We start from the raw sequence: 21,117 nt of genomic DNA on the forward strand, positions 1-21,117 counted from the left end.
AAGNNGCTGACGGGACTATGTTAGTGCGTTTAAACACGGAATTGGGTAAACGAGAGGGAAAGGGGGGGAGGAGGGGGGGAAGTGAGCAAAACAAATGTGAGGGGAGAGAATAGAGAGAAGAGAGAGCCGCACTTTTCTCCTTTCGCTTTTCTTGCTGAGTGAAGCTGTCGTGAGGCCCCCTGCGCGCACGCGTGTGTGTGGGTGTGTGCGGGGGGAGAGAGGGTCAGCAAGAGAGAGGAGATGAGTGGCTTTTTTTTCCCCCCTACAGAGAGAGAAAGTGTGTATGTGAAGAGTTGGGTCTGTTGGGGCGTTTTTTGTTTTGAGGGGAGGCAAAGGAAGACTGTTGATGACGTTGCTGAGAATGATGGGTGGCATGGAGGAGCAAATAGGGTATGGTAAGACAGCGCCAGTACACAATAAGGGGTGCAGCAGAGAGAGTAAAAGAGATGAGTTGGAGGAGGAGCGCAGAGGAAGAGAGAAAGGACGGCAGGCTGTGCTTGGCTAACTACACTAATGAAGTGTTCCAGAGACGTCCGCGTGCGTCAAACGCCTACAGGAGGTGGGAAGAAGTCGCCTAGGAGGAGTACACGCTGGGATGCAACTGACACCTCCCCTCCCTCGTCAGCGTTACCACCCCAGCCCGCTCTTCACATCCACTCACTCTGTCAGCCTCAGACCAAGGAGGCGAGGGTGGAGCTGTGGCGCCACCTTCCCTCCGCATGCTGTTTGAGTCCGTCGGCGTCGTTGCGATGTCCCACAAGGTTGCAGTAGCAAGCCACGGCGACATAGGCGTGCCTCTTCAGTGAGTGAGCGCACATGCGCGGGTGCTGCGGGAGGAAGAAAAAGATGAGCTTCACACACATCACAGACACCCGCACGCTTCGTTTGTGGTCTGCAGCCTCTGTCCTTCTGGTTTCGCTTACCAAATGGGGTGAAGACTCGTGCTGCGCCGACATTGAGGGGGATACGTGTAGAGACGCATTTGTGCATATCATCAAAACTGACTCGCCGACGTGGCAGACACTGCGATGCTGCTGCATCCCCTCTCTCCTCCCTTTCTCCTCTTTCCCTTCGCTGCCAGTATCACCAGACTGGCAGCGAAGGTGACTGCAAGAGGGAATTTGGTGTGGAGTCATCGTTGCTAGAAGGCTAACGGAGGGGGAGAGGCCGCAGCGCTCGGCAGTTGCACTCGTGAGAGCGAAATGGTATGGCGCCCCCCACAGGAACAACCAATGCAAGACGAAAAGGAAAAAAGCGCCAGTAGTTTACATACGTGTGGTGGGCAGGGGGGAGGGGGGGGGGGGGCTGCCAAGTACCAGAGCGACACGCCAAAGGGGATCGACACTACACGCTGAATCTGGGGAAAGGAGAAGAGACAGAGAGACAGGAAATGGGAAAGAAAGAGGCGGTGGTGTGTGGACCGGATGGGGGAGAACAGAATGTTGAGCTCGTGAGCTGACACGCCTCTTTCTCCTCATCCCCGTCCCCAGCGCCTCCATCTCCATCGTCGAACTCACCCAGCGTCGCTTGCATCGCCCACCTCTCTCTCTCTCTCTCGATAGTTCGACACACCAACGCGCCACACTCACAGAGAGAGAGAGGGGCGCAAGACGAGCTGGCATGAAGACACGCACACACACCAATGCGCACTGAGGTACAGTGTGTACGTGCAGTTGTACATCAGCATCATCATCATCAAAGTCCTCAACTCTCAAGCGTACACGCAAACACGCAGGTGCCGAGGCGTCCGGCGAAGAGAGGAGGAGAAAGGAGGAACAAAACAATGAAAAGACAGAGAGAAGAGGGGGGGATGCCTTTCACCGGTGGCCGATGAGGGGTGAAGGAAGAGGAGAGGTACGGACATCCGTTGGCGCTTTCCGTCCAGGGAAACCACCACCACCCCGAAAAAAAAAAAACAGAGAAGAAAATATATAGCAAAGCGCGGCGTGTGCGGGGTACATGATAGGTGCTGCTCGCAGATCAGGAAGGAAAAGGAGGAGGAGGGGGGTTGAGGAATGCGAAAATAGCTCGACAATGGGAGCACACGCACTACACATCGCTGCTTCTGCAAGAACGCACACACATCGGCATCCACCGAACTGGGTGTATGTGCGTGTGCGTGTGTGTGGGGGGAGGGGGGAGGAGTAGGGGGGGCGCTTGTCGTACATATTGGCTTGTATGCCTGTGTGGGTGCGCATGAGTACCCTCGTTGCATCCTCTCAGTACGCCATCACTTCACTGAACGCCTCCACCATGGAGATGTCTTCGTCACGGTCGGCGAAGTGAGCAGCCATAAAGCCCGCCAGGGACTTATCCTTCAAGGGGTCTGACATGGCCTCGATGTCACTCAGTGAAATGACGCGGTCGATGCGGCACTGCACGTACATCTCATCTAGCACGTTCACCATCTCCTGCAGTGTGATGGTGCCATCCTCGATCAGCAGTCCGTAGCGGGAGTAGTAGTCTGCGAGCAGACGAGGGCATACACGCTCCAGGTCGGTGACGAACTCAGTGCTAAGGAACGTCGGCACCGGGATCGCCGCCTTCTCCATCGCCTTGTCTCGGCGGGTGCGGGGGCTGTCAGGGATGATGGAGGCCTTCTTTGCGGGCATCTTTGCGTTCTCCTTATTAAAGAAATCCACCACCATCCTCACCACTGACGCGGGCAGTGAGAACACGCGCGGCGGGTCGGTGGAGTTCTGTGCGGTGTCGGCAGAGGTCACGCTGTCGCCGGCGACGGAGGCATTAGCACTGAAGATGCAGGAGAGCCGGCCGACACTGAAGAGACGCGACCCGTTCCGCATGATCTCCGGCACGTAAGCGGCGTCGCGGTCGGTGTAGAAGTGGTACGAGGGCTTGGCGGCGGAGGGGGGAGCGACGAGAGTTGCCTTGGCGGCCCTGAGGAGGATGGAGATGGAGATCAGAAGCGGGGTCATCTCCGACGCCTTCTCCCCTGCATCCTTGTCCCTGTTCACCTCGACATCCGGCTCAGCGCGCTCGCCCAACTCGCTGCACTCGGACGCATCCTCCGCCATTGCCGCCGAGTGCTCCATCAGGTGCACTGCGCCCTCCACCAGCGCATCTGCGTCGTCGTTCGATATGATGTAATCTCGCAGACGCCAGCGGTGGAGGTCGTCGGGCAGTTGCACAGGACGATACGAATTCTCTCCATCCTTCACGGCGGCGGCGCACACGTTGTACCGCTCGACCGCACGCAGCAGCTGCTTCCAGTTCGCCACTGTGAAGACGTAGGACTCATCGATCGTCTTCTGAGCGCAAGCGCCGATTTCCGACTCGGTCTTGTAGTTCATGTAGATGAGCTGCAAAAATGTGTTGATGCTAATGGTATTGTCGGAGCGCTTGCGAGGGTTCTTAGTGGCGATACGCTCCACGAACTGCTCCTGCAGCACCGGGTATGGGCAGTTAAGGACAAGGGACTTGAGAAGCACCCAGCCTGTGCCGTCCGCATCCATATAATTGAAGAGGTTCTTCATGTGGAAGTAACGGTCCTCGTAGTAGTGCAGGACCCCGTTCAAGTTTCGCTGGCCAAGCTCAGCAATGATGCCAGCCACGTTGGCGCCGACGTGTGTGTTGTACACGTCGAAGAACACCATGTTTAGGTTGTTGCGCATCACACCAATGATGTGCGACGCACTGTACACCGTGACGAGCTCGTTGTCGCTGATATCCACGGACCGTAGGGACGGGTGGTTCTGCAGGATGGCACAGAGCTCAATCACAAAGTCGTCCGACAAGCAACACGAACGCAGACTCAGCTTGCGCATTGAGGTGCTGACGGCGATGATAGGCAGCATCGCCATGCAACCCTTGGTGCCCAACAGACTCTTCTCCAGGTCCAGTGTGTAGATGTGATGCCACGCCATCGGCTTCTCTGGCAATGCCGCAAAGATCTCGCGCTGCATGTGAACGTGGAGCTCGCCGCAGATCTGCTTGTAGCTGTCCCTCGGGGACTTACCTTTAAAACGCGCCAGCGTTTCATCCACGCGAGCCATGGTCGTCATTTTCGTCGGTCGGGGGAACAGCAGGAGCACTCTGTAGACGTATCTGAGGCGCACACTTCGTTGGAGGTGCGTATCTCGCAGACAGCGAGAAAGGAGGAGGAGGAGGGAAGGGAGGATCGAAGAGAGTGAAATGAAAAAGGCGAAGGTGTGGGTATGGGTGAGAGTATCTACAGAGGCGAGACTGTTGCCAGGGGAGACGTAAGCTGCTGATGGGTGTGTGTGTGAGGGCAGAGGAGCGAGGAGGGGTAAGTGATCAAGGGTATATCAACGAGGGAACGAGAGAGGAGGGGTGGGGACAACTGAGTCCATCAGGGAGGGAAAAGACGAGTAAACGTAGAAGAAAGAGAGGCGGTGGGAAGACGGCTACTGCCAAGGCGCCGTGCCTTCTACGCGCCTGTGGGAGAGCCTCTGCGCAGATCTCCACCTCCCTCCCCCCCCCCCGGCCCCGGCCCGCCTTCACTCATTCACAGCCGCTAAAAGCACAGCCAAACTCCCGGATCGTAGTGATGGCGTTATCCGTCACGCGCATTACGCCCGTGCCTTGCCGATCGTTTTCACGGTTTGTTTGCTTGTTTTTCTCTTCTCATTAATCCGAAACACATCGCCTGCTTGTCTTGCAGGGTTCTTTACTGGGCCACCGTGTCCTGCTGCCCCCGCCCGCGCCCCACACACGCGTGTGCCTGTCAAGCCTACCATGCGCCGTTGAAGAAATGCGAACGGATCCCCGGGGAGGGGGGGGGGGGGGCACAGCGGCGCCGCATCAAAGAGGAGAAAAAACAGGCGCCAGAGTCCGCATCGGTCGATGCCCCACGCTAGCAGCACAGAGGAAGAGCAGCAATGTCCCCCAAGTGGAAGGGTGCTGCAACGGCCAGCAGTACCACCAACACCAACGCGGGGACTAGATCAATGAGGGGGAGATTTCACTGCCGCTCCCCCGGCCCCGGACACCTGCAAAAGCGCTCGACGCGCCTGCAGCGCTGTCGCCTTCATGAGTCGCTCCGTCTGCTCCACCGATAGGTGCGTCTGTAGACACGTCTCTGGCTCGTATACGAGACTCGCTGGCGTGGCGCAGCTCACCAACAGCCCCGCCTCGGTGCAGCCGTACATCATAGACGCGCGGATCACCTTTTCCATCCAGCGCCGCGCCGTACGCAATGAAATAGGAATCTGAGCGAGACTGGCGCCGCCATGATGATAGGGTTGGCGTTGGCCCCGTGGGTGCTGCGAAGAACGCTGAGAGCTGTGACTGTACTGTGCAATGAAGCAGTCCCGCTCAGCAGCGCCACTGCTGTGCAGAGCATCGGTTGACGAGGACGTAGGCGCTGCCACTACCAGCACGTACTCCCACAGGTACAGCCACAGACGGTAGTAGGGGGCCAGCGACCAAGATGAGTACACCGAGGCCCGACCGGCAGACCAAGGCACATCCGCGGAGGCGGTAGTGCTTTGGCAACCTCTGAGGTACTCGTCCTCGAAGAATGCAGCCCAGGCCTGCAGAGACGCTTGCCGCTGGGCAACAGGGTCCTCTTCGTTGGCAAGGTCTGCCCGCTGTGAGGCGGAGGGGGAGAAGATGCGTCGAGGATCGCCAGTCAGGCGGCTGTCATGCTCCGCCAGGGGCCTCTCCTCTAGCTGATCCTCCTCTTCGTCTTCCTCGGCGTCCAAGTCGAGTATCAAACACTCTTGTCGCTGAAGGGCATCTGCGCCACCTTGTCGGTTGCCGACATCGTAGCCGGAAATCGATATAGCGGCGGTCACATCAGATAGCAGAGCGGCTCCTGTGCAGTACGCCATCACGTAGAAGATTTCCGTCACCCCTGGAAGGCTGAGCACTGTGCAGGTGAGCACTGGTGCTGGAGACGGTGACGCTCGCTTAGCCGCTACCGCGTCATGGCCCTCACTGCACGCACCTGCTGAAAAGGAGCCGCCGCCGACCACGACTGCTACAAGCCTCCTTTCGGCAAATATCACGCTGTCCTCACTGTCGAGCAGCAGCTCCGTAGCGTGGCGGGCCGCTAACACCTGGGCCGCTAGCTCCACAGCGTAGCGCACGCGCAGTACCTCCATGAACTGCGTTATCACTTCCTCCTCGTCGGCAGCCTCTCCTCCCCTTGCCGAAGCTCCCACAGGAACAGCAGCAAGCGTGGTCTCAGCTGAGAGCGACCAGGAGGAGAAGGCACGGCGCCGCTGAGCGCAGAAGGGCGCCACCACGGTCTCCTCCACATCCTGCCATGCCGCGTCCACGGCTGCAGAGACGCACTTGACCACTACGCGCGCCATCCACGAACGCTCCTCTTCTTGCGCAGAGGTGGCCCCTTCACGCTCCTCACGGAAGTCAGCAGGCGCAGCGTGCGGGGCATCTGCTGGACCACCAGCGGCGTGGCGCATGGCACGCCCAACGACGGACTCGCCGCCGCTGCAGACGCTACCAGCAGAGCCACACGCCAAAGTAGGGGCGAAGAGGTAGCCGAGTGGCGGCATCATCTGTAGAGCTGCTGGTGTGGGGGCAATGTAACCGGCCTCGTAGCGTACCTCCTTACCCTCCACACTCTCGCCGCTGCCCTGCTCCCCGGGTTGCAGATGGCGACTGATGTAGCCCACCTCACCAGCGCCGCCACTGCAGTGCTTCTTGCGCTCACATGCTTCGGTGTACCGTTGGGCGGCAAGGTCGGCTACCCACGGTAACTCCGCGCAGTACTGACCAAGGGGTAAAATGCCAGGGACGCGGAGCCACATGGAAGCTTGCTCTGATGCCGCTCCTGTGGCAGAGGGCGTTTGTGCTGTTGGAGAAGCGGTGCCGCTACCTGGTACTTCACCCACAGCTGCCGCAGCTCTCTGTTGTTGGAGAATTTGACTCTTCTCAAAGACGTCCTCCTCCGCGTCCTGCGCCTGCTCCTCCAAGTCGTTCGAATACATGTCCACGTCGCACACATCGATCGGATCTGCCGCTTGCAGGCGACCATGAACCGCAGAGGGTTGTAAGCCAGTGGTTTCGGTGAGAGGCGCCGACGAAGCAGGAGTTGGTGACGATACCCCAGACTGCGGCGCTCTTCCCCTGGCTGATGTCCGATCGGCTCCCAGTACCCCCGCCTGTGCCTGCCTTGCATAGCGGAGGAGGAGCTGCAGTGCAGCTTCGATTGCGTCCTCTGGACCCTCACTGCCACCGCTACCGCTCACATCCGCCTCACGATTGCCTTTGGTAGAGCCCCCGGCAGCTTTGGTGGAGGGGGAGGCCGTGGTGGGGCGCTGGCTTTGGTGCGGACTCGTACCAGCCACCTGCTCCACAACACGTCGGTGCAGCCCGCGCTGACCTCCCGCCACCACCTCGGCCAGAAGCGCACGTAACGCTGCAGCGGACGGGCACAACGGCGCCTGCACGAGGTGTGCCCTAGCCTCCTCAAAGCGGAACGCCTCCCGCAACGTGGCCCACGTCTCCCGTAGTGCCCCCTCGCCAGCGTGCGCCAGAGCAGCTGCTGCTGACCCGCTCAGTGGGCCACCGCGACGGTAGGACCCACCGCCGCTGGAAGCGATAATCGCGCCAGCTCCTGGTGGGTTCGAGCGCCAGTGGCGAATCTGCCGCTGGAGCTGCTGCACCAACTGTGCGCGGCGTCGTTGCAACTGAATGGCCCGCGTGACAAGCAGCTGCTTCAACAGCGGCGCCAGCACGGTCGACCGCCGCAGCGCCGCCGATTGCAGGAGAAGCTGGCGTGTACCGTCCACCTGCGCGTTCAGCTCCACCGCGCTACTTGCGATTTCCTCCTCTACGAGAGGCAGAACTGTGCCGAAGATGTGTGCTGGAAGGTACTGCTCCAGCTGGGTAAGCCGTTTCACGTCGTCCATGAGACGAACGCTTGGCTCCCCATCCTTCTGCGCGCCTCGCTGCTTCACATACATGACGGCACCTCTCGCTGCAGGTGAGAACAGCCCGCCTATGTTTCGATAGATATGAATGTGTGCGAACGCGGGGGGGGGGGGGGGGCCTATACTTAACCGTGTCTATGCGCGTGTATGAGTGGCACGGTGGGGCAGTGAAAACATCGGAAAGGAAGGAGCAAGGAAAGTGGAGAGAGGAGGGAGGGGGGAGGAGGAGGAGGAAAAAGCGAGATTGCGTGAGCGAGCGCGCAGGTAAGTGCGAGATGGTCCACAATCGCGATTGCGCGCCGATCTCTCCTCCTTTTTCCTTGCGTTTGTAGGGCCGCGCCTGCGTCGATACTTCAGAGGATAAACAACGCCAACATCGACACCATCGTGATTGCTGCCGCGTGGATGAGTCCCCTCCTACCTCCCACCTTCTCCGCGCCGTGCAGGCGGCGAAGAGAAAGAAAGGTAGGCACACCGCCCAGCACGGATAGTTATGCAGTAGAGATAAGAAAACAACATGCACAAAGCACACGCGACAATGCCACTATCACCGAATGGAGCAGCGGTGAAGGAGAAGGGTAGGGGGTGCGCGCATGTGGGCAGGTAGACACGCACGCAGCCTTGTGCTCCATGAAAGCGTGGGAACCTCAGCTGCGCGTGCGCCTGGAGTTTTCTGAAGATGCCACGGTGGAGGCGTCAATGGTAGCCGGACAGGGTGCGAGACGTGGTGTTTTCCGCAGTCATTTTTGCACTGAGCCGGCTCATCTCTCCCAAGCTGCGGATGATTTCATCACGAGACATCTCCAGCACCAAGCCACCCATGATCATCTCCATCAGCGCGTACTGCACCTTCTCCGAGTGAAAGATCAAATCCAGTTCGCAGACGTTTTCAAACGTGCGGTCGAGAGACTCGACGAAGACCTGAATGAGGTCGAGAATGGCCAGCTGCGACTCTGACGAGTCCGTCACGAACACAAAGCACAAAGTAGCGTAGCGGCGGTAGATGATGCGGGTGTCAGGGGTGGGCCACTCCTTGAAGTTGTCCACAAAGTTGCAGAGCTCGTCACCTCGGCGGGAGATGGCACGATGAATGCTGCGCACCAGCTCCTGCTGCTGGGTGAGGGAGATCGTCTTCTCATAGAAGCTCAGCAACCGGATCTTGCCAGCCGTGTTGATGATAAGCACTGCCTTGATCATCACCAGCGCATCACTACGTCTACGGGTGTCAGATAGGGGAGTACGTGCCCTCTTCTCTCTTCTTTCCACCGTGCCGAGATCACCTGCACAAGGTAAGATGACAGCAACAAGCAAAAGTGCGCTTCGCTTATTGAAGCTTCCCTGCTCCGTCACAGGCGTGTGGTGGCGACCCCATTTTCCCATCGCAGGTGCGCGGATATATGAACGCGCGTGCAGTACGGCACCCATGAACGAGGAGAGGGGGGGAGGGGGTGAAGCAGCCGCAGCGGCACACCACAACGGACATGCATACGGAGAGAACATAGACCGGAGAAAGAGAGAAATGAGAGAGAGAGCAAATGAAGAGAGAGCGGCACGATTAAGGCCCTTCCACGCCCTCCCCTTCCCTCCCCCCAGTGGGGGGGGGGGGGCAGTGGAATACCACACCCCTCAGTGCTTACCGCAAGACACACCATCTCGCGTGCGTACACACGTGCACACATATGCGAGCCGAACGCCCTCGAGACTACTGTGACACACGAAACGTCGCCACTAGTACGGTCTGCTTTGTTTTCTCTTCGCCTCACCCAAAAAGCGCGAGACGCACAGGGGCAGCGTGGCGCACAGCAACGTGGAGAACAACAGAAGATGAAGAGACAGCAGCAAGAAGGTCACTCACGGGCTGCGGAGCGCTGCAGCGCAGTGGGGTAGAGACGCACAGAACGGGAAAGGAGGGAGAAAGTGAGGGAGAGGCAGAAACAGGTGAGGACCTCCACTCATAGACCACATGGAGTTCTCAAGCATCACCGCCAACGACAATGCCCGCACATGCAGGACTCGCGTCTTTTTTCTGTATTTTCAGCAGCCATAGCAACAAAATAGCGCTCGCCTCGTCGCCCCATTTCTTCCGCCTACTCCGAGTCGTCCTCGATGGTGTAGACCTCTTGCCCGTCGCGGTCAGCGCCATTATTACCACCCGCCGCCGCGCCATCCTCTTGTTTCGACGGCTGCGACTGCCGCTGCTGATACAGCTTCTGCAGTTGCGGCTGTGGGACAGACCCTGGTGTACTGGACTGAAACAATGGCCCTTCTGCGGAAGAGATCGGTGTCTCAGCACCAGGCGAGAACAACGTCGAGCCACTGCCGAGCGACTTTCCTCTCGCTGTGTGGTAGGGAAGTGGATGGCTCACAGCATGGCCGGTGTTCGCTGTTGCCGCACCACTGGAATAAACGGTGTCGAGGGTTGGTGCCGGAATCGCGGATCGGGAGGGGCCTCCAGCGCCACAAGTTACCAAGTCAGACAGTCGCCCGCTCAGCGGCGTGCGGAACCGCGCGTCATTACATAGGCCCATCAAGTAATCCACGCTGTGCATGTCCTTTGCCTCAGGCTGCCGTGATGGCGACGGTGCGTCGCGCACGTGACCCGCCGTCGCCGCCGCTGCAGCTCCTCTACTGCCGTGAGTAAGGCTGCTGGCGGAGAGGTCGCCGAGACCGAGCGCCGTCGACGGGCGCGGTATCGAGGGCGCCTGAGTAAGCTCGTCGGAGCCGAGCAGCACCACGCCGTTACTACTCCTCTGCCCCTCACCAGTCTCTACCCCGCCTCCACTGAGAGCCTGAGGAACGCTTTGACCGTTGAAGAAGTATGCGTGGCGTTGCTGATGTTGCTGCGTAGGAATAGGGCTGCTCCCAATCAGCAGTTCGCTGTTATCAGTGGCGTGTGAAGCGCCAGCGTGACTACCGCTTCGAAGTGTGTCTGCCAGGCTAGGGTCACCGGACGCCAAGGCATGAGAATACACCGTCTGGGCCATCATCGTGAACGGCTGCTGAGGCACTTGTGGACGCGGTCGCTGGCCCATGGGAAGCCCTGAGCCAGCCAGGAGTACCGAGGCAGATGTAGAGGACGCGCTGGGAGAAAACAGATGGCCGTTTCCACCGGCGATGTTGTTGTGGGGTGGAGGCGGCGGCGGCGGCGCTGGAGTGCCCCATGATACGCCAGCAGCAGCGACAGCAACAGTGGAAGGCGGCGCCTGCCACGCAGGCGGTTCCGGAAAGAGAGGCACGGAGAACTGCGGCATGGGAGGAGTAGGGGGAGGATGCGGCTCGTGCGGCGGTAGAGCGGCTGCTACAGCGGAGGCAGCCGTGAGAATCGTGTTGTCATGTGCATTGGCGACCGATGGGTCACACGTGAGTTGGTCGTAAATATCCGCAATGCGGTTCGCTGCGGCAGCGGCATTTGCTTGCGGTGGAAGTGGCGGTGCGCCTGCGCACCCCACTGGGCCCTGCAGAGACAGCCATGGGGAGGATGGCCTAACGTTGACGCTGATGGGCACCGCCGCGGGAGCGGCAGCCGTCGTCGACGAAAAAGTAAACGTGGTGCGCCGCTGTCGCTGCTGGTCACCGACGGTTCCTGGCAGCTTCACACCGCTGCCGCCGTCGCGCGATGGGGTTCCGGCGGACGAAGAGATCGATGCACGCGCCTTCTCGGGTGTGGCTGTATCCAGCAGCATCGGGCGCTGTGCTGGCTGATAGGTTGCAAGGGCGTTTGTCGATGCCGCCTCGATGGACATTCCACCTACAAATCCAGGCGTGGCTGTGCTTGGAAGTCGGTCGCCATCACCACTGCACCCCCCCTCCCCGTCATTATCAACGATCAACTCACCAGCGGAGGCGTTTGCGCGGCCGAGGCGATTGCGCGGCCGCACCACCGTCTTCATGTCCTTCACCTCCGCTGACTCCGCTTCTGACAACTCCTCGACATCGCCAATGTGGATGTAGCGGAAATGACGGTACACCCGCAGAATGTCAGCCCCGTACCGCTTCACCTTGCTCTTGCCCATCCCCTCCAGGTCAATGAGGTCGGCAACGCTGCCCCAGCCTGGAATAGCGAGCGTCTCGGTCAGCCGCAGAATCGTGCTCTTGGGCATCACGTTGTAGCTGCGACACCCCACCGCCTGGCTCACGAGGGTCTGCACGAGCCGATCCATCTCCTCCTGCAGAAGCACCTTCAGGCGCTCCAGCCGCGCCGCAGGAACAGTCGACGCCGGAGTCGCGGCTGTAACAGCGCTCCTTAAGCCTCTCTGAGCCAGGACCGCTCGCTGGTCGACCGCGTCACCGCGAGTGCGCTTCCGCGGCGGCTGATGCACTTGCGCCTGGGCTTGTGTGTCCTCCGACAGCGTCGAGATGACGCCGTCCTGCGACCCTCCACTCGATAGCGTGCGCTGCCGGCGTCCAGCATCGGCTAATGCTGCCCCGGCCCCATCGCGCTGCGGCGTCGTCGCACTGGAGATGTTGAATGGGGTGGCAACGCCGCTGCTGCTGCTTTCGTCGTTGATGAAGGACGCCATGCTGTTCGATAATGCAGAGTCTTCCTCGATGGATGAGATCACACCTTCGTCGCCATCGGTGCTGCCGTCTGCCTCGTCCAGTACGTACCCGCCGCCACGGCGCCCCTTCAGTGGTTTCGGCTTGCGCTTCTTCGCGTCTTGCGCAGCCAATAAACCTCGTGTGCCGCTGCCATCGCCCACGGCTGCCTGTCTTCGGGTACCGTCAAACAGCTCGAAGAGGGGAAGGTCGTCCCTGGAGATGGCGCCAGAAACAGCACTGACCACAGCATCACGCCGCTTGCCGCCGCCTTCGACGGCCAGAGCGGCAGTGGTAGCAACTGCAGCAATCCTACCGGGGGAAAAAGTCTCCGGCGCTGCAGACACTGCGTCGAAGATGGCGTCTCCTCTGTCGCTGCGAGTCTTCTCTCCTCGCAGACGCACCGTTACGACCCGGTGTTCAGCCTTGATGTCACAGTGGAGCTGCTGTGCTGTTGGGGTTCCGCCAAGCTCCACAAAGGCGCAGACGGCGAAGTCATTGATGCTGTCCAGCCGCTCCTCGAACAGTCCAAGCTGCATCCCCTCCAGCAGCGTGCGTTCTAGGAGTACCTTGGACTGCTTGGCGCCGCCCTTGTACTCCGCCGGCGTTCCCTTCACGCGCATGCGCATCTCCACCGCGCGCCCCATATCCGAGACAGAGCCGCGGTAAACGCCAATCAGCTGCTTCGACGTCATTGCGCCGAGGCGCAGGACGATGGCGTACAGGTCAAGCAGAATGTTGCTCACATTCACCTCCTTCACTGTCCAGCCCTCTGCCAGCTTGCTGGCACAGTTGTCACACAGCTGTGTGACGGCAGACGCTGATGCGACCGACGTCGGTGGCAGCGCGGGCACCGCACCGCCGCCAGCGGCGGCACGCTGTGTAAGGCAGAAATGGACGTCAACCTGCTCACCAAAGTGATGCAGCTGCTGACGCCGGCGACAGTCGACGTCGTTGAGGGTGTATGCCAGCATACGATGCAGCGATGTGAGCGACGCGCGCCAGTCCTTCGAGCCGTGAATCAGCCTCTCCTGGCGCTGGCGATCCGTGGTGGTGCTCAGCAGCACGCACTCCGACGGCAAACCATCACGTCCGGCGCGGCCGCTTTCCTGGTAGTACCCCTCGATGGACTTTGGCATAGCCGCGTGCACGACGTAGCGGACATCTGGCTTGTTGATGCCCATCCCAAAGGCAATCGTGGCGCAAATCACTTGCAGCTCATCACGTGTCCATCGCTCCTGCCGCTCGTTCTTCGACGCCGCCTCGGAGTGGTAGTAGGAGGCCTTGATGCCCCTGCGTACGAGTGCCGCCGCCATCTCCTCGCAGTCCTTGCGCGACAGGCAGTACACGATGCCGCACCACGACGGCGAGAATCGGTGCAGTATGAGGTCCTCAACAACCGAGACCACCTGCTTGCCTCGCACGTGCTGCACCGAGTACTTGAGATTGGCTCGGTTGAAGGAGCCCTTGAAGATGATGGCGTTGCGAAGGGCAAGAGTCTTGATCACATCCTGCTGCACGACATCCGTCGCTGTGGCGGTCAGCGCCGTGATGGGCGTCCGTGGAAACTGCCGCTTCAACACTGAGAGCTTACGGTAATCTGGCCGGAAGTCGTGGCCCCACTGTGACACGCAGTGCGCCTCGTCAATCACAAAGCGGCAGAGCAACCCCTTATCGGTGAGCCCCTGCAACGTGCCAACAAAGTGGTCGCTGCGACCAAAGTACTCCGGCGTCACGTACACGAGCGTGTGCACGACGTGGCCGGAGGCCCATTCCTGGAAGAGGCTGCGGCGAGCAGCGTCGTTGGTCTGCCCGGTGAGGGCCATGGCGGGGATGTCATTTGCGATCAGCGCGTACACCTGATCTTGAATAAGCGAGATGAGCGGCGACACGACTACGGTGACCTGGGCCGGGTTGGGCATCAGCGCAGGAAGTTGGTAGCACAAAGACTTGCCGCCACCGGTCGGCAGTAGCACAAAAACATCGCGGCCGTCCATGCACGCGTTCATGATCTCGAGCTGACAGAAGCGGTAGTCGTGCAAGCCGAACACCTCGCGCATCATGCGCCGAAGCTCCGTCGACCACGGGAAGCGCTCGCCTCCATACTGGTGCGTGGGGTTGATGGGGAGCTCGACATGCGCGGTGCGAGACAGGGCATCGCGCGACAGCGCCTCCGGGTCCATCTGCTGCTCGTAAACCTCCCACGAGAAGCCTTTTCGAGCTGAGGGAATCGAGTACTCGGCACTGCTGAAGCTCGGCGAGCCACCGTTGACGCTGGTGTCCCACTGACCCGTCAGTGCCGGGGAACAGTCACCGATGCCGCTGTGGTTTACGCTGTGCTCGGTCATGGTGGTGAGCCAGCCACCATGTGGTGGTGCACCCGCAGCACCTGCTGGTGTAGCGGTGCCGCTTGACGGCGCAGCGGGCCAAGGCAACGGTATAGTGCTCTGCATCAGTGGGTCTCGCTGCTCGCTGCCGCCGGGGTAGCCCATAGCTCCAGTGCTGCTGCCGATACCTGGGCCGTACGCGCTGCTGTAGTTCGCACAGCCGAGCCCAATCACCGATGGGCTGCGCGGTAACTGCACGAGCGAGGACGGCATGGAGGAGAGGGAGGACGGCGTCGAGGTGGAGGTGGGCCTGTTCAGCAGCGTCGCTTGGGTGACGCGGAAACGGGCGAACCGCTGTTCGAGCTCTGCAATGCGCACATCCAGCTGTTGCAGCTCGTCCGAGGGGTCGTGCTCTTCGTCCTCGAGGAGCACGAGGTCATCGCGGTGGTGTTGCGCCTCGCGAAGCTGCTTGGCGACGAGTCGCATCTCTGCCTTCACGTCCTGTAACGTCAGCGGTGACGGCGCCATGCACGGAGCGACGAGAGCTGAAGAAGCAGCCGGGGGGACCATGGAGCATCCACCTCTGGACGCAGCAGGGGGTGGCATGGTAGGAAGCAAGGAAGACGAGCAAACAGCAGTAGTACCGCCAGCGGGACTCGACCCAACCAGCTCACCGACGCCTGAGTTTCGGAGAGAGGAGATGGGAAATGACGCGGCAGTGGCGGGCATAATTGAGCTCCGCGTTGTTACTCTTTGCTGCCGCACCCCTGGCGCAGCAGCGGGTGAGTGTGTCAGAGACGGCGGTGGAGGAGGCGCGTAGGAGGCGACGGAGAAGTTGCTGTTGTTGTTGTTGGCAGTACTGCTGCCGCCACTGTTCAGGTTGCCGCAGCCGCCATCACCAATACTGCCGCCGAGAGCCGGATATAAGCGGGCCGGAGGGGGCGCCGGGACAAGACTGGTGCAATGGAGGCAGTACTGCTGATATACAGCCTGGTATTCCGCCAAGGGAGGCGCCGTGTCTCGGGCGGCACGCATCGCCACATCCTGGGGGGTGCCCTGATTTGGGTGTGTTTGACTCCATGCGCCGCCGTTATTGCCATTGCTGCGACTCCCCACACCGCCTTCGAGGCTGCGTTGCACGGCAGAGGTGAGAGCCGATAACCACTCAGACTCGTTTGTGAGGTACGGTGGGGACATGCGAGAAGCGAGAGCGGGGTAGATAGTCGCGCTGCTGCTACTGACGCGATTGCCATTGTTGTCCAAGTTACCTGCAGCTGCTGCTGAAGTCGATGCGGATGACAGTGACGTTGATGTAGGCATCCTCGATGCGCGATGGCTAATGTGTGGGAGCAAAGAGGGAAACGGGAAAGAGAGAGAAACGGGAGTGCGCTCCCGGACGCGTGTGCGTGCGTGGGTACAAGGAGAAGAAGATGAGAAGAGAAGAAAATGGAAAGGGTGGAACTGTGCTGTCGGCCGGGGTCTGTCTTTTGGGGTGTGCAGTGTGTGTGTGGGTGTGTGTGTGTGGGTGTGTGTGGGTGTGAGTGTGCATTCGTGCTCGTGCGCAGTGCAAAGGAGCTCCGGAGTGGAAGAGTGTCCTCTGTGGCAGCCAGAGTGAGTCGATCATGCACAGAAAGACCCGCGAGTGTGAGAACAGCAGGTGCGTGCCGAGTGTGTCTGCGAGTCGTGGACACGGCCTACCGCAGCCCTGAGGAGCTTCTGGTCCTATACAAGCGCTGGACTGTGCGTGCGTGCGGGTGAGAAAGCGTGTCCACGTGCGTGACGTGTGCATTTCGAAGCGCAGGTGAGTATGTCAGTGTATTCCATCGGATAGGCTCTATAGGCTGAGGACGTCTCACTATGAGCGCGGGAGAACCGGCGTGTGGGCGCGCGCTCACCCCTCAAGTAAATGTGTGGATCGTATTGCGTCTGTATGTCTGCGTCTCGCTGGAACGTGCATGAGAAGCCTTCGCTAGGAGAGTTGGCGATGGAGACGGGGAGGGGGGAGGGAGGTGGAGACTGAGACTGACACTGGGAAGGCACGAGGCGATCACGCAGGAGACGCCAAGAAACAGAGAGAGAGAGAGGAGAGAGACAGAGAAAAAAATATGGACTGGGCTGTGCCTTGTGGGGGTGTGGGAATGGGCTGGGGAGAGGGAAGAGCGGTTCGCCTTTACCTACTTGGTGGTGGTGGTGGTGGTGGTTGCCGTCGTCTGCGTTGCTGTACACGTGTGCGTGGCGCCGCGGACCACAGAGCGTAGGCCTCTGCGAGACAACCCTGCGAAGCGTCGAGCGATCAACGACAATGTGCGCGTGTAAAGCTATGAAAGAGAAAAGAGGGGAGAGGGAAGAGCGGACAAGTGAAGCATCGCTTGGGAAGGGAGAGAGGAAAAGGGGGGGGTGAGTACAGTCACCATCTACACGCACACACACACATAAACGCAGGCATACAGACACGCGTTGAGAGGGCTGATCGGCGGGGGGGTACACTGCTGTGCTCGAAGGATGGCCACAAAAGTGTGTCGGGGAAGTGTGTGTCTCCATGCATGACGCAGATGCCCGCCACCAGGTGGCAAAGAAGAGAGCGCTGCTGCACTGAGAAATCGAAGAGGGTTGCATCGCACACCAAACAGATTCTCAGAATGCGCTCTCGCACAAGGCCACATCTCTACACTTCCGTGAGTGACACGCAGACCCGGACAGGCGCAGGCACTCTTACGTAGAGCTACTTTGCCGTACCTCGCAGCTGTACAGCTCCCAGCTGCACCGGCTGAGCAGACACACACACACACACGCTCGCACATCAGCGATGATAGCACACTTCGACTCAGGAATAAAACACCAACAAAAAAGCGCACAGGTGGACACCCCCCACCCTCACTCGCTGATACGCACGCACCACTGCTGTGTTACCCACATCAGTAGTAGTCCTTGGCGAGCAAGAACTCGGTGAGCAGCACGTACACCTTCTTCTGAGCCGTGGTGAGGCGCTGAATGTCGGGGTCGGCGTCACACGCCTCCTGGCCGCGCCGTCGAAGCTCTCGCCAAAACCGCAGCATTGTGCCGTACTTGGAAGCGAGCAGCGACGCGAGCGCGGCCGAGCAGCCGCGGACGCACATAAGCATGCGCAGAAATGCCGTCTTGGCGCGCAGGCGCCGCTGCAGAGCGCTCACAGACTGCAGACACGTGTTGGTGGGAGTCAACTCTAACAGTGATACGGCGGCTGACATGCACGCCTTTGATGAATCACCACCTGCGTTGCGGCAGCCGAGGTTACCAAAACAGGCGTCTCCTCCGCCAATGCGTGCAACGCACTGAGCGGATGGGTGCTGCGCCGCGCCCCTGGCTGCAACACAGACATCAGTACCACTCAGCATAGCGCCATCGCCCTCGCCAGCGCACCGGCGACGAAAACGATAACCGGCCAGCTGCCGCGCCACTTGAGTCGCAAGCAGCTTCAGAAACTGCACAGACTCTGTCGTACTACGGGTGCGTACCACCATCCAGCCCTTCCCGTGGAGGCCCAATGAAGCACACGCCGAGTCGACGCGTTGACGCGCACTCTCTGCCGGCGATGACAGGGCGGGTGATGAGCTGCGACAGTCTTTCTGGGCGCCACTTCCGGTACCGCCACCGCCTTGACAGTAGCGCTGACCGCCACGAGAGAAACTGCTGCCGCCCCCGCCCGCAACGTCTGCTCCCTCGATCAGCCACACGACCAAGCGAAACGGCGATGCTGCAAGCAATCGCCGTTGCTCCGCGTATCGTGTGCCCTTCACGCTCGCATCCAGGTCTGCGGACGTCTTGCGCTCCACAACGAGGGAACACACGTGGCTGAGAACCGGCGCAGCTCCCTCTGTAGTGGCAGAGTCGCTCAGCACTCCGGCACCCGCATCCGTACTCGCTGCAACGCCACACACATGCATCGAAGCGGCCTCCTCGGGCGACAGCTCCACGGACAACATGAAGTCGCCGGCCGGCAGCATCATCGATGTACACGGCACATGCTGCTTGCGGAAGACGTCCAGCATGCCCTCATGCTGGCGCCTGCCGCCACGATGCGCGCTAGCACGCTCTCGGAAGTCCACCAACCACTGCCAGCGTACGCGGCCCATCTCGCCCGTGAGTTCAGCCTGCTGCGCTCGCTCAGCTGCCACGGAGGCGGGTGAGTTTGCGGCGTAGAGAGTGCCAGGCGCTGTGGGTGGCGTCTGTGGCTTTCGAGAGGCGAAATCGTGAAGGAACTGCGTAGGGGATGGAACGAAATGACCACGCTGACCCGCAGCCATACCTGTAGGAGAGGCAGATGCCGCAGCGGGCTCCCCTGCAGCGGCCGTAGCCGTCCGCGTCGCCGGCGCAGTCACTGCCTCAGAAGTGCATGTCCGCGTCTGACCGGCTGCCACCGCGGCAGCAGATGCGAGCAAGGCTGAACCGGACGACTGCGATGGACTGCGGTAGCGGAAGACCGTCCGTGGAGGAGAACTGATAAAACGAGAAGTCCCAACTCCGTTCACTTGTCTGGTTGCACCAGAGCCACGCGACACATGGGGTAAAGGAGACATCTTCGCTGCTGCCGCCGCCAGCGGGGCACGAAAGTCACCCGGCGGCGGCGGCGCGGATGTGTAGTGAAGATGGAGGCGCTGCTGCAGGGTTGCCTTCGAGCCTGTGCTCAGCAGTCCGAGTCGCGCACACGTGTTCCTGAGGTCCTTCACGCTAGAGATGAGCACATGTTCCCCACTACTGCCGTCACCAGCACTATAGGAGAAGTCTGTCTCAGCGCATATACCCATAACTGGGTCCAGACGCATCAGGGCCGTAGTGGGCGACCTTGTCGTCGCCAAAGATGTGGTCATCTGACCTCTTTGCGCAGAAATTGAAGCAAATTCGTCAGCGTCGACATGCACAACAAACGTCCCCAGTGTCGAGGTCGTCTCGGTAAGGGATGGCCTCGCACCGCAGTTGCTTTCCGCCAAGGCGATTCCGTCATCCTCTCTCTCCATATTCGGTTCAGCGCCGGTAACCCTTGTAGTTTCCGTGAGCCGCGCCCGTGGACACACCAGCCGACCAGCAAGCTCTGGCGGCCGCGATGCGCTCTGCTCCGCCCCAAGCAGCAGGTCAAGCAGATTATCGTTCTCAGCAACGCGTCTCTGCAACACATCCGCTGTCTCGCACGGCGTTGTTGGAGAGGCCCATGAGAGCAATGACGCGATTGAGTCGGGTGATGGGTTTGTGCGGAGGGGGTCCTGCGCGCCTGCCGTGGTGACGGTCGGCGGTGGACCGTCCTTTGAGCCCGCTGTCGCCTTGCCTCTGCTATGGATGCCGGCACGACGACAAGGCGTGGAAGTCATGGCCTCAGCACTCGTCGGCGAAGCTGACGTGGCCGTCGCAGTGCGAGTGCGCTTTCGATTTCGGCCTCCGTCCGCCGCCAAGCCGTGGCACCACGCATCCATCACCGTCCACGGGGAAACCAGTGTTCCAGCAAAGGAAATGCTGCCGCCATCCGGTGCGGAAACGTCGACAGCGGTGACAGCTGAGAGAGTGCACGGCTCGCCATGCCGGCCTTTCCCAGTCGAACGCCACGAGGACGTAATACCCCCGGCAGGAAGAGCAAGAGAGGAGGGGCCAGTCGCGTGACGACTCGGCTGCAAGCGCGGCACCACAGCGCGCTGCCTTAGCTGATGATCACTGACCGCGCCGCCGCAGCGCCCGGGAAGCCCTCGCAGCGCAGCACGAAACGACGGATCTGCACAAAAGCGAAAGGGAGAGAAGGCCGCCCACGGTGGCGGGGGAGGTGGCTGCGATCTTCTCGCCAAGTCCGCCGCTGTCGGCAAAGAGGCGTGCGGGTCCTCCTCCGTCGCCGCAGCCTGCGAGGGAAGAGGAGGCGACGAGATCTCTGACGCTGATAGGGGAGCCCAGAATTGGTGTATCGCAGCTATCAGATCACTGGAAACATCCTGCGCTGGGTCACTGAAACGCACGTACCCTTCCTCAGGCAGCGATGCAGTCGACGTCTGAATTCTTATTGGCGAAGCAAATACATCCGCTGCTGGCTCTGATGGCACTTCTGAAGGGGGTTGCGAAGGAGAGCGGACTGACAGCTGGTGCGCCTGCCGTTGCTGCTCTGACCCGGCAATATCGTGCGCAGTGGCAGCCGAGACGACTGGTAGAGGATACCGTGCGAGTGCGTCGAGGAACGCCGCACTCGTCACGAGTTGTGGCTGTGGCAGCTGAGAAAAATTTTGGAGGAGGTGCTTACAGAGACACGCATTGACTGAGATGTCCTCTGACGCCGCTACGGCATCGTCTGCAGCTCCGGCACAAGGAGAAGCTGGCGCATGCGATTGGGATTCCGCCATTGGGGGAGGGGTGCAGTGGTCTAT

At 60.6% G+C, this 21,117-nt stretch overlaps 5 protein-coding genes across 5 annotated transcripts; all 5 read right to left on the reverse strand.

Moving 5' to 3' along the window:
• Nucleotides 1–2,219: 2,219 nt before the first annotated feature.
• Nucleotides 2,220–4,022, reverse strand: LBRM_24_1300 (conserved hypothetical protein; the record flags this gene model as incomplete). The annotated part of the gene is made up of 1 exon (XM_001565345.1): nucleotides 2,220–4,022. The coding sequence occupies one exon, from the start codon at nucleotides 4,020–4,022 to the stop codon at nucleotides 2,220–2,222; it is 1,803 nt and encodes a 600-aa protein (XP_001565395.1).
• A 903-nt stretch (nucleotides 4,023–4,925) lies between these two features.
• On the reverse strand, nucleotides 4,926–7,913 carry LBRM_24_1310 (conserved hypothetical protein; the record flags this gene model as incomplete). The annotated part of the gene is made up of 1 exon (XM_001565346.2): nucleotides 4,926–7,913. The coding sequence occupies one exon, from the start codon at nucleotides 7,911–7,913 to the stop codon at nucleotides 4,926–4,928; it is 2,988 nt and encodes a 995-aa protein (XP_001565396.1).
• Nucleotides 7,914–8,576: 663 nt separating this feature from the next.
• On the reverse strand, nucleotides 8,577–9,077 carry LBRM_24_1320 (putative adaptor complex AP-3 small subunit; the record flags this gene model as incomplete). The annotated part of the gene is made up of 1 exon (XM_001565347.1): nucleotides 8,577–9,077. One exon carries the CDS (start codon nucleotides 9,075–9,077, stop codon nucleotides 8,577–8,579), a length of 501 nt encoding a protein of 166 aa, XP_001565397.1.
• An 890-nt stretch (nucleotides 9,078–9,967) lies between these two features.
• On the reverse strand, nucleotides 9,968–16,063 carry LBRM_24_1330 (putative ATP-dependent DEAD/H DNA helicase recQ; the record flags this gene model as incomplete). The annotated part of the gene is made up of 1 exon (XM_001565348.2): nucleotides 9,968–16,063. The coding sequence occupies one exon, from the start codon at nucleotides 16,061–16,063 to the stop codon at nucleotides 9,968–9,970; it is 6,096 nt and encodes a 2,031-aa protein (XP_001565398.2).
• Nucleotides 16,064–17,658: 1,595 nt separating this feature from the next.
• On the reverse strand, nucleotides 17,659–21,093 carry LBRM_24_1340 (conserved hypothetical protein; the record flags this gene model as incomplete). Its single annotated transcript, XM_001565349.2, has 1 exon — nucleotides 17,659–21,093. One exon carries the CDS (start codon nucleotides 21,091–21,093, stop codon nucleotides 17,659–17,661), a length of 3,435 nt encoding a protein of 1,144 aa, XP_001565399.2.
• Between the last annotated feature and the right edge of the window lie 24 nt (nucleotides 21,094–21,117).

This window comes from Leishmania braziliensis, chromosome 24, assembly GCF_000002845.2.
Source record: "Leishmania braziliensis MHOM/BR/75/M2904 complete genome, chromosome 24".
Lineage (NCBI taxonomy): Eukaryota > Euglenozoa > Kinetoplastea > Trypanosomatida > Trypanosomatidae > Leishmania > Leishmania braziliensis.